The sequence below is a fragment of the Onychostruthus taczanowskii genome, unplaced genomic scaffold, assembly GCF_017590055.1.
Source record: "Onychostruthus taczanowskii isolate IOZ18803 unplaced genomic scaffold, ASM1759005v1 scaffold5, whole genome shotgun sequence".
Lineage (NCBI taxonomy): Eukaryota > Metazoa > Chordata > Aves > Passeriformes > Passeridae > Onychostruthus > Onychostruthus taczanowskii.
In genome coordinates, this window is record NW_024502568.1 from 12,059,036 (window position 1) to 12,071,534 (window position 12,499).

The 12,499-nt window shown below is 41.9% G+C and overlaps 1 protein-coding gene across 3 annotated transcripts in view; it reads left to right on the plus strand.

The window, feature by feature from the left end:
- The first annotated feature begins 4,887 nt into the window (after positions 1-4,887).
- The window catches only part of ATRNL1 (attractin like 1), a 431,595-nt gene continuing 423,983 nt past the window's right edge, over positions 4,888-12,499 (plus strand). For all 3 annotated transcript variants that reach the window (XM_041415479.1, XM_041415481.1, XM_041415480.1), the window contains exon 1: positions 4,888-5,183. In XM_041415479.1, coding sequence (XP_041271413.1) covers positions 4,900-5,183 — 284 coding nt within the window. In that variant the 5' untranslated portion in view covers positions 4,888-4,899. The remainder of the gene's footprint in view (positions 5,184-12,499) is intronic.

Genomic DNA, 12,499 nt, shown 5'->3' on the forward strand with positions numbered 1-12,499 from the left:
TGTGCCAGTGAATTTTATGTGAATTTTATTTATTTCTAAGTTTAGAAAAAAAAAAAAAAAAAAAAAAAAAAAAAAAAAAAAAACTAGAGGCAAAGGAAGGCTTATATTTCTTTCTAAATATTGAAAAAATGAGTAGGTGAGGGGAGGCTTATACTTTTAATCTTATAAAATTGATACCTCCCAAGAGCTGACTTACCAGATAAGACAATAGGAACAGAAAATTGTAACATGCATTATTCTGTTAGCACTGGAATCCAATAAGTAGGGACAAGTTTCTTTTACCTCAGGAAAGAGACTGATGGTTTCCATTATGTCAGAATTTTTTTTTTCCTTTTTTTTTTGGAGTGGCTCAGGTGGCTCAGTCTTTCTCAATGAAAAATTAGTGTGGGATTTATGAAAAAAAAAATCCTTTTGCTGTCCTCTATACGAAGTGTTGGGTGTGTATTTGGAAAGCAAAGGGGAAGGCTGCGCTCAGGTTCCCTGTCAGGCTCAGCAGGAGCCCTGGACCCTGTGCACTGCTCTGATGTGTTGGGTAGAGCAGCTCTTGAAGCTGTCAAATCACTCTGTGCAGCCATTTCCTCCTGCCCACACGCCTGTTTCACCAATGTGTCAGAAGGCCAGGGTGGGTCCATATATCCCTGTCCAGAAGCAGAGCAGAGCTTGGCCCTTTCCACTTAATGAGCCCAGTAATATCTGTCCCAAGGAGAAAGGAAAGGGCATAGGAAGCATTTGTTTCTCTTAATATCCTTGCAAAGAGGTCGAGCCCAATGGCATTCTTTTTTCTCCCTCTGCTCTTCAGCCACTTACATTGTTCTCAACAGAACTGCAGAACCACCGGGCTGGATGCTGTAAATAGTACCGAGCATCCTTAAGTGAGGGGGATTTCTGCAGCAAGGCTTCATTGATCTCAGCCTGCAGGAGAGAGCCAGCAGGGCAGGGAGGGTGCCTCTGTGTCATGGGGGAGGGAGGAGAGGATGGTCTCTGCTTTATTCCTGTCCTCAGAGTTTTGCAGATATTCTGAGCAGCTGGAGAAGTCTGTGTTTGGGGGCTGTTTTGCTTTATCTATTCTAGTTTCTCACAACAGCAACCACAGGGAACTTTAAATATACTGTTTTACCTAATGAATATAAATGTATCAGCATTTTTCTCCTTATATACAGGGGCTTAAGTTTTGATAGTAATAGCCTAGAAGCTTTATACTTTGTTATAATATATAATATACTTTATTATAATATATACACTACATAATATAAATATATAATATACTTTATTAAAATACTTTATATTTATTATATTTATTTTGCTTTCCTACTACAATGGATATATTTTTGGAAGGCTTTGTTCACATAACCTTCTACATCACTAGCTTGTAGTCTCATTATATTTTTATTCAGTAACTTGCAACTTCTGATAACTTACTCAAATGCTTTTAAATTCTAAATCTACCCAAGATGGTTCAGTACATTAGTTCTTTAAAAGTGTAAATGATTTCTGTGTCAAGAACTGAAAGGATGAAAGGTGTAAAATGTTACACTTGCAAGAAAAGTGGAACTTACAGATATGCATGTAAAGATGAAAGGATTGACAGATCTGACTTCTCTCAGCCAGATTTGTTAACTTCATCTGACACCAAAAAAATCCCATCAAATCAGCACAGAAGAGAACCAATATTGGCATTTGTACATCACTCCTTTCCTAGAGTTATGAAATTTCTACTGCATTGCTGTGGCATACAGCAGCCAAAAGGTTTGCTTTCCTTCATTTTCATAGCGTGTTAGTTCTTAGCCAGAAATCAGTGGTGCAATGTTTCTTCCTTGATGCTCTAAATCTAGAAACCCTTCTAGTTGTGTTTAGATTTTTATTTATGATTGTTTATGCAGTAAAAGTACTATCATGCTATACTCTGCACCTCTTACAACCACCCTAGTCCTTTTCTGTTGGCCTGTTTGGGTTGTTTTGTTTGGTTTTGGTTTTATGCTTTTCAATAGATCTCTTGCCTGGTAAAGAGTAGTTGAGATCTTAGCTTTGCTGTGAATGGTAATTTGAAAAGTTCTGAATGTTAAATTCAAACATTTTCAAAAACTTGGCTGATTTCTGTAGATCTGAAACAAAATCTTCCTTCAGCCTGAGGAAAAAAAATGGCTCAGATGGCTTTAGAACTTTTTTGGTTGGTTTAAAGGAATTGAAAAAGTAGAGAAGGAATGTATCTTTGTCATGGTAAGCAAAACTATTTCTTAAAGTGTTTCTGTATTAAAGAGTATTCTTGAACTGACTTTGTGTCTTGGACTGTGATCTCCTTTTAACTGCATTTCTGGACCCATAATAGTATTGAACAGAGGACAGTTGTTCAGCAGCCTTAATCACATGTGATATTGTACAATTAGCAGACTGTTCACAAAGGCTTCAGCCTCGGCTTTTTATCATAAAATATAAAGCAGTAATACAATCTCCCTTTCCTCTCTTTGCATGAACTCACCAATTCATTACCAAACACATACAAAGAGATGACTAATAGCTAAGAAATGTGTTTGATACAGGACAATGAAATAATCTATCTCAGCTCTGGTAGGAAGACAATGCACTCCTGGACTGAGAGCAACTTGTGGACCACCTTAAATCCTCTGGAATTAAACCAGGAAAATCACTTTTCATCTCTGTTTTCCCCACATACTTGATGGAGATATTCCCTCCATCAAGACTGTAGACTCCTTAAGGCACAGACTCTTTCTCTGTGATGTTTGTACTTTTTGTTTGACTTTGACATCTTGATCTTGGTTGGACTGTTTTTTTTTTTTTTTTTTTTTTTTTTTTTTTCCCACACAAAGCTCAAATGGATACTGCTGGATGTAACTGTGTCCCTTACAGGAGTATGGATGGACTTTGGAAAGTCAGATGAAGGTTTAATGGTGTGCTTGGGAAAACAGATTAAACCAAAACTCAAACAAATTCCTATGGGCTTCAAGGGTAAAAATCTGGGGAGGGGTCGATTTGGATATGATTCCAGACTAATGGGGTCATTTTGTACCTATTTAGAGAGAGTCTAAATGAATGAAATTAAATACGCTGTCTTCATCTTCATTCCCAATTTCTGTGTTAGAAAAGTTTCTGAGGGTTTGACTGATGGTAAGCTTGGAACAAAGACATCACATCATAAATTCCCAATTTCTGTGTTAGAAAAGTTTCTGAGGGTTTGACTGATGGTAAAATGAGAACAGGTTACAGCAGAGTTGAAAAAGGCTGTAGAAGGAACACTTAAAAAAAGGACATTTTAGGGAACTTTAACACAAGGATTACTTTTGTATTGCTCCGTTACAAAGGCAGCAACTTTGTGACTGCTCATCAAGCTGTAAGCAGGAGGCAACGTCTTGATTTGGACTTTAAATTTGGAGGATGGAGTTGAGAGGGAAGGTGTGTACTAATGTCTTTACAAACAATTAGATGGATGAAGGTATGGGTGTTAATGTCTTTGGAATGGGGCTTAATGCATCTAACTTTGGGCAGCAGGTTTGTTGCAGAGCCCAGCCTGTTTGGCTCCTGGAGCAGACAAGTGTCTGTACAAGCCTGAGTTTCTGAACTTTGGGGTAGAATAACAGGTTCAAGGGGTGATGTGGGTTAGGCGGTTTGGGAAGGCTGTACCTTCCTGGTACCTCAGCCGATGGGGAAAGCAAAAGGGCCACATGCGGCCGGGAGTTTGGGATGAAAGGAGGCTGCCTCCTCCGAAACCTCCAGAGAGAAAACCTCTCTTCCTTTATTCGAATAAAGCTGCAGGACTCCTCTGTCTCCTTTATGGACATTGGCTTTTCGTAGCGTGATTTTCTGTACAGAGCAAACCTTGGGAAGGCGAGGTTCCCAAAACAAGCGGCACCATCTCTCCTGCTACCAGCCGGGAGGAGCTCAATGCAAACCGGCTCTGAACTTTGCAGGACCTGAGGCGAGCAGAGGAACCAAGGCAGCAGAGCGGGGAACATCGGAGCCTTCGGCCGCCCTGCCGGGGGAGCGGGGCCGCTCCCCGCCAAGGAGCACGGGACGGGACGGGGCGGGCTCCTCTCGGGGGTCCGGCCGGCGGGGGCTGCATTCCGGGTGCCGCTCCAGCTCCCTCTGACTCCTGTTCTGGAAGCGGGGGAGGCAGAGGCGGCCGCGGGAGCCTCGGAGGGGCGGTCACCCCGCCGGACCCCCCCTCCCAGCGAGCGACGGATCCACGCGGGCCGAGGGGCGGGAGGCGGCTCCGAGCGGCGGTGACAATTAGCCTTTAAAAATGGCTGCTTGGAAGCTGTCAGCTGGGACGCGGAGGTGCTGCTAACCCTCCTCTCGCTGCCTCCCGCCTCCCTTCCCCGCAGGGCTAATAACGGAGCGGGGATAAGAGCTCTCCAGCCTTTCCCCGCCCCGCCGGAGCGCGATGCCGTAGCGGCTCCGGGCCCGGCCGCCCTCACTTCCCAGCTGGCTGCCTGGCGAGAGGACGGCGGCCCCCGCCTCCCGCGCTCCTCCTCGCCGCCGCTGCGTGTGTGCCGCGGGCACCGGGATACAAAGGAGAAGGGGGAGCCGCGGGATACATGGTCCAGGGTGGCGTGTGCGCGGCCGTGGGGGCATATCTGGCGAGGAGAAAACACAAGGTCAAGAGGCAGCGCTCCTCCTCCATGGAAGAAGACGGGAGCGATGAGCCCTGAGGAGGACGACGAGGAGAAGGGGCGGATGGCTAAGGGCTGCCGCTGCCGGGCTTCCCCTCGGGAGTGACGGGGCGCGGAGGGCTGAAGGGGCCGGAGGAGGCAGCGCTGGGGTCGGGAGGGAGGAGAGGAAGGCGAGGAGGAAGCGGGGGGTTTGAATCTCCCTGGCTGGATTAACTCCCCTCAGGGGAAGCTGCCATCGCCGGCCGCGCCTCGGCCCGCGGCCCCCGCGGCCAAGATGGACCTGGGCAGCGCCGGCCGGAGAGCGGGAGCTGCCCCCGCGGGCCCCGGCCCTTGGAGACCTTTCCCCTCCGCCTGCTGCTGCTGCTTCGCCTCGCTCCTGGATGTGAACAGCTGGCTGCTCTTCTACGGCTTCCTCTACCTGGCCCTCTACGCCCAGGTGTCCCAGTCCAAGTCCTGCGACAAAATTTCCTGCTTCTCGGGTCATTGTGTCAACTCCACCTGCGTCTGCGACCAGGGCTGGGTGGGAGACCAGTGCCAACACTGCCAGGGCAGGTTCAAGTAAGCTTCTGCTTATTGTGATTTTCTTCTCATCTCTACATCCTTTTCCTGTCACTTTCACTTGCCTTTTTTGTTTGTTTTGTTTTGCTTGTGTCTGCTATGACATTGTTCATGTGTGGAGGAAGTATGTGGCAGAAGTTATGGATAAAATAGGCTCCTCCAGCTCTTAAGAGCACAGGGCACAGCTCCGGCTGACTTATTGCTGAAAATAGGCTGCTCCACTTCATGAGAACCGAGAGACCGGAGAAATCGGCCTAAAGCTGTGTCGCTGCTGTCCCTTCTGGAAATGTCATGGAAATGACATGTGCACTTCATGGAGCTGCCCAGGGAGCAAGAATTAGTAGTGGATCTTAATTACTTTTTCCTTTTGAAAAGTGAAGGGTTTAGCTCCTTCCAGTCTTCCTTTCTTTCAGTTGTTTGAGCTAAGTGGGCATTAGTCAGTTTCATTCAGGACAACACAAGTGCAACTGAGTGAAATGTACATCCCTGGTGACAAGGTTTGCAGGAGACAGTGGCAAACATGAAACAGTAACATATTTTTGCAAAGGACGCAGTACTCAGTCTAGGTCTAACTACCTTCTCATTCTTAAAAGTCACTGTGATACCGAGGCATTGATCAGTGAGAAGGAACTGACACTTGCTTTTCTATATGGAGTGGGAAAGAAGACTTAATTTATAGGGCTGTCACTTTCCTCCCGCCCCCTTTGGTATCAGTGTAAAGACTGGCTGTGAAGAATACTGTTTGCTGTTATTTCGCTATATAATCTTGGACAGGGCATCTCATTTCATTCCGTGTAAAACACCCCTTATAAGCAGGAACTCCATTTATTAAGTATGTTGACATACATAGCTGGAAAGTGTTCTATTACCTAGCTATTAGCAATACATTGGTGACACTATGTCTCAGAGAAGTCAAGTTCTTTCTGTCTTTGGGAAACTACTTTTAATTACTTTAATAGATTAAATATCAATAACTGTCTGTTTTAAAATAGTGTTTAAATTCAGTTTTTCTCTTTGGAGTACTGAAATTAAGCTGTACAATTTACATATCTTTTAAACATTTAATACTAGGTCACTCATTCCTAAATAAACAAAAAGTAGATCTGGTAACTTGTTAGCCTGGAAAGTTAAGGAATAGTTGAAGTCAGACATATTGGCTGAACTGATGTACACAATGCAGAGAAAGAGCCAATTTACTGATATTTGGTGGATGTTGCAGCAGTAAGATTATAACCTAGCTATAAAACTAATACAAGGCAAATATAATGCTTTTTTTTTTTTTTTCTATGACCTTGATAATAAAGTTTTAAAGTTGGCCATTAGTTGCGTGTTGTTTGGGGCTTGTCCTGCTGTGGAACAATGGGCTAATTTCGGAGAGTGATGAGAGGAGGCCCAGGTGAATCTTTTTTTGTGTATGTGGATCTGCAGAACTCCTCTTTCCTGGCTATAAAGAGATCACTTGTATCCTTTGTCTTGGTGATACTCATAACAGTCCCTAACAGTGCCAGGACCAAAGCAAATGGTAATTTCTTCAATTTCCAAGCTTGTTGTGAGTGAGTATATTCTCTGAGTCGTTACTGGGCCGCTATGCCATCCTTAGAGGGCTCATCTTTTAAAACATCTAGGTTTCTTTTCCTTGGTTGTGTTTGTCAAGTGAGGAAGCACAGTGGTTACAGTTTCCCTTCTGGTAGAAAGTTAATAATCCATCCCCACCTAGAGGAAGTTCTGTCTGAATGTTGGAAGGGCTTCTCTTCTGAGCTGAGCTAACACAGTGTTTAACTGAAGTGCTGTTAGGGGTTTCGGTGAAATCGGAAGAGATTTCTCATTAACTCCTCTCTGTTTTTTCATGCTCAGCTTTAGGAGTGACAGTGACGCTTGCATTATGATTTTTCTCACGGGAGTAAGCTGTTGGAGAGCTATTTTTTACTGAGGACACTTTTCATAGCAGTGTCTTTGACAGCTCATCTTTAATCTTTATTCTTGGAAGCAAAGTATACTCTGCACTAAAAATAAGCATTCTAAGATTTAAAGCTTTTTCAAGCCCTGTGAGTTGGGGATGGAGTGAAATATGTTAAACGTGTCTTACACTGCTGCAAGCAGCAGCTCGGAACGGTTGTATTTTGAATCCTGAAAATTCAGATGGGTGTGGGATGGATGGTGAGCTCTGTGTGTTTCCACCTGAAGAGTTGGAAAAAGAATATTACTCTGCCTGATGGCTGGGTGATTGAAGACCTTCCCCATCTCTGTGGCAAAGACCGAAGAGTGTGTTAGGCTGTTAGAGCTGCATGAACAGCCAGTTCGGAGGTTGTAGATACAATCTGTAGAAATGTTAATAGAACCTCGTGTATTACTCTAAACATTTATGGGGTTTCCAAGTTGCAGCTGTTTGAAGTCCCTGCCTGTGTCCCTGTTGGCCAAGATGTAAATTGAACTTTTAGTGACCTAAATTGGACATGTGTAAAACCTGTCACTACAGTATTTGAAAAAAAACCAGATTTTCAAGGGTAGGCTTAAAACACTTGAAAATAGAAGATTTTTTTTTTTTTTCATGTAAGTGAGGTATGGTTGTTTTTGCTCTCTGGGAATGAGTGGCTTGCATTAGCAAGTATTAGGAACATTGTGGTAAGAGGAGAAATGCTCTGCCTGAGGGTGTCTTGGGACCATTAATTCTTTGGCGAGAGAAGGTTAGTATTTTTGGCTTTGTTTTATTTCTCTTCTAAACAGAAACACCAACAAGCAAAGAGACATCAAAAATAATTGATCAATCTTGGTAAGCAGGTGTCAAAATTAATTGACAATGCTATGGTAACCTTGCCTTTTCCCTGTAGGAGAACTATTGAGTAAGTAAACTGCTTTGCAAATGTTGCTCTGCCCTGGATGAAAGAAAGGTGGGTGGGTGGGTGGGGGAAATAGGCCAAGAGACTGTGTAGCACCATTTTACCATTTTGTTTCTCTTATTTACCAAATTCTGAATTTACTCTTGCTGTTGTGAAGCCTGTGGTAAATCATGTAAAAATGCAGATGTTGCTATTCTTACTGCGGGGCATTCACAATCTTGTCAGTCACTATTCAGAAAGATTTAGGCCTTGTGTCTGCCTGGTAATAAATTATTTTACTCTCTGTCCAGATTGGATATCTGAATGCAGCTTTGAATTTCTGACTTTCATCTTTCAGCCTTTTTTTCCTTCCATCCCTTCATCTCTACTGCAAAATAATGCAAAACTTCTTTTAAACCAAAATAAAAAAGAGAAATTTAGTTATAAAAACAGAGGGAAAATGAATTTTGCCAGGTGAAAGATGGGAAAGCCAGTGGGTGAGGAGGTTCTGTTTTTATATCAGAGAGCTTCAAGCAGCACAGTTCCCAAGACATGAACTAACCCACAAGCATTAAAGGACAGAGTATGGTTTTGATTTGCAAGGTTGATTTATTAAAGAAGTGATGATTTTAATGCTACATCTGCCATTATTTCTTCCCCTCCTCTGTGCCTTTGAATTTGTTGGTCAGTTGCACTTTTCATGATGGTAGAGTTTGGGCAGAAGGGGGAGGGAAGGGCTGCCTAAATCAGTTATGTTACAAGACTCCAGGGAATTCAGGGACACAAACATTATGAATGGCCCAACTGCAGTGAAAACTGCTGTCACAGCTTCTATGTAGTTAGATGTCAAAGTCAATAATCTTGAGATGCAACAGTGCAGGGAAACAGGTTTCATTAGTTTTGCTACTCACAGAATGACTTCATAGAAGAAAAAAGAATTCATCCAGGTTGGAGCAAAAAGTTTCCCTATTTTGAAAAATTGCTCTGCTTTGCACTGGTTTATGGAAGAGCATTTGAGAAAACTTTGTGCATGGAATTTATCTTCCTCTAAAGTTTTTGAGGACTAGAAATACCTCCTGTTATGTGCTGCCTTTGAAAAATTAGGTTGTCTTCAGAGGTTTATGGTTATTTATTTGATAGCCATGAGTGTGATGTGTAATGAAGCAGAAGAGGACAGGTACCTTTGAGGACCTACACTTCAGTTAATCTGCTTTACCTAGTCCTAGATATGCAGTTGTTATGGAGAGAGTAAGAGCAAATGGATCTGTTTGATTATTAAACCTTGCCTCCAGATGTTCTTATTGTACTTCTAAATTACCTCCTGCACGCTCTCCTTGATTTCTAGAGCTCCTATAAAAGATTCTGCATTCTTCAAGGAAAGAACAATTTCTAAGTACAAGTACATTCACAACTAAAATGTTTGAAGGGTATCAAATTTTGTTATTCCAGGCAAAATCCTTATTTCTGTCTAAAACTCTGAATTCTGCTGTCTGCAGAATGACTCATGCAAAGAAAGTGTCCTTAAATTGCAGATTGTAAATGAGTGATAATGTTGTGTAAGAACAGATCTTAAGAAGTTAGCTTTAGCTGCAGCCAGCTGAAGTTCAGAGTGCTGTGAAAGGGGCTGACTTTATCCTTCACGCTTCTCTTTGATTACATCTTGCTGGTTCTTATGTAAGCATTAATATTCCTGCTGAGAGTTGAAAAGTATCAACAGGAACAGATCTCCCCACCTCCCAGCCAGTTTTTTTTTAAACTAACTCAATTTCCTCAAGTTACTTCACTTACATAAGGCTCCTGCTGATCCAAAGGAGTTGGCAGCATCAGCAGGTGTAGATAGAGCAAAAAATGTGTTACTTTTAGAATTGGTCCAGACTTAGTTTTCTAGAACTTAAATGTAAAACAACATCACCATTAAAGTGCAACTTCTGTTTCACAGGGTGAAATCCCTGAGTCATGCTGTAAGTTGCAGCACTGTCTTTGTCATCAGAGTGGCCTGTATCTAATCCAAGAAATAATTACTCTTATTGACATCAGTGCAATTGAGTGTGAGATTTTGCACCTGCAAATTGCCTTTTTACAACTCAGGATATGAATGATAATAAAATTATCTCTGGAAAAGCACCATTGATTATGATTTTAATCTTATCAAATCATGTTTATTTAAGTTATTTTAGTTATGGTGTTCTGAAAAACGATTTAAATGTGATTTATTCTCTCTGTCCGTATTAAAATTTAAAATACAATTATAGCTTATATTATAAAAATATTTTTGATTTCTAAAGAAAATTTTTTTTTGTAAATCTTGTTTTGAATGTAGAAACATGAGCCATAAAATCATATTAAATGCCTCCTGAGCTAAGCAATCTGCACTGAAAAGTGCTTTTTGAACAGAAAGCAGTCTTTTTGCAAACTTAAAAACTTAATTTTATTGTAATGTATTTTTGACTGCTAATACTTGCTACATGAAATCTTTTAGGTTGGAAAAGACCCTTAAAATTACAGCCAGTGTCCTAACACTAGCAATTTCATCAGTAACCATTTCAGTGGTTTTTAAGAGTTTTATAGAGAAGACCAGAAACGAGCTCTGATTACTTATTACCTCTTGCCCTTTGCAGGCTTTAGGGTAACTCTGAATTCCTTCTGTGCGAGATGAACATATGCTTCAGGAAGCATCTGTACATGTCTGAGAACACTTCCACTGACTCCAAGCCCCTTACAGACTTTCAAACTCCTTTCACTGGTTAGTTATCCTCACTGTGTTCCATAACGAGAAAAACAAATGCAGGAATTGCTAATAGACAGATCTAATCTACCTTATTTTTTGTCTCTTTTAGTTACCCCGTTTTCTCATGTTTTGAGTCAGGTCTTCATTGTAGAACCTTTAGTAGAAGAGGTCTCTGTTCCCTGTGCAGGTGGAGATATGGCCACCTTTTCCTCACTGAGAATGGAAAGTTCCTTGAGTTGTCTCAACATAAAACAAACTTTTCCCTCCTTGACTGGTCTCTTGGTTTACAGCCTCCCCTCTTTATCAGTGTTCTTGAGCCATGAGTGCCAGAACTAGATGCTTTTGGTAATGGTCCTGCTGGTGGAATGCAGATGCAGAGTAGCTTCTCCCCTGCTGCCTGGGGACCTGCTGTGCAGCTGCAGCCAGTGCTTCTCAGCTTAGCACTCTGATTTTCTACCTCCAAATCCTCTTGGAGCTGCTGCATCCTCACTACCCAGGCCCTGCTTTTCTCAAACCAGTCTGTGAACTGGGCACATCCTCCCCTGCTTGGAGTGACAGGTAGTTGTGGGGCTACAAACACGTTTGGGAGGGAGCTATGCCCTTTTAAAAACACTCCTCTTCCCCCAAAGCAGTAGATAATTAAATATGAATAGTGTGCCTTCCTCTGTGTAAATCTGCAGCCATCCATAGGAGGGAAACCAAATACAAGTTAGGCAAAGGCTCCTGGATTCTGAAGCCTGGTTTGTTTGCAGGGCTCCTGGATTCTGAAGCCTGTTTTGTTTGCAGGCTAAGCAGTTTGTTATTTAGGCAAAGAAGTGTGGGAACAGATGGTTGATGACCCTGCCAGCCCTTCAGACAGCATCAAAGGCTGGTTGCCATTGCTATGGGTGGGTAAAAAACTCAGTCATATCAATGCATGCTTAAGTCTGTCCCTAAACAATACATAAAACTGTACAGGTTATGGCATATAATACTCTTAGTATTAAATTTACTCTTAGTACTTAGTACTTAATACTCTTAGTTTCAAATTTAATTTGGCAAATAAATTTAGTCCTGCACTGTGTTTCTCTTAGTTCTTTTAATCAAGGGGAGGGCACGATGATCATATTTTGGAAGGCATTACCATGGTTCATGTCATCTTTTTAAAATGAGTATTGGTACTTTTTAAGAACTTGCACTAGAAATTGATTTAATCGTATGAAAATGTAGGCAGAAAAGGTAGGAGGTAAATATGAGATATTACAGGAATACCCTTGGATATTCCTACACATCCTAACAAATGCTGGTGAGAAAAGACTTTATTTTGAAACATTACTACATAGACAACAAAAATGCATTGGAAAAATCCTGCAGTAGTGAAGAATAATTATCTGTCAGTGTCCATGAAATTTGTTATTATCTGTATAGTCTAAGCCTGGAAAACATGCTACAAAGTTCATGTAAGGAGAAATAAATGATGATGATAATACCTGAAAACATGAGCACTCCAGTGAATTGCAGCTGCTAACAGTAATAAAAGTAAACCAGTAAACTATAAGCAAAGTAGATGTTTTAATGTGAGGTGAGTGAGCAGTGGGAATTTTCATACCAGTTTTATAGGTTGTCTTCTAAATCTTAAAAAAAGTGGAGAAAGTGTTGCATTGATTCAAGAACTCTGTGAGGATCGAGACCTTTCTGAGAAACCATGCAACTAAGCTCAACACAGTTTGTTACTTAGTGTTCATTCCCAAGGTGCAAGACCTTCATTTGACTTTGAAGTTTGCTCCAGAGAG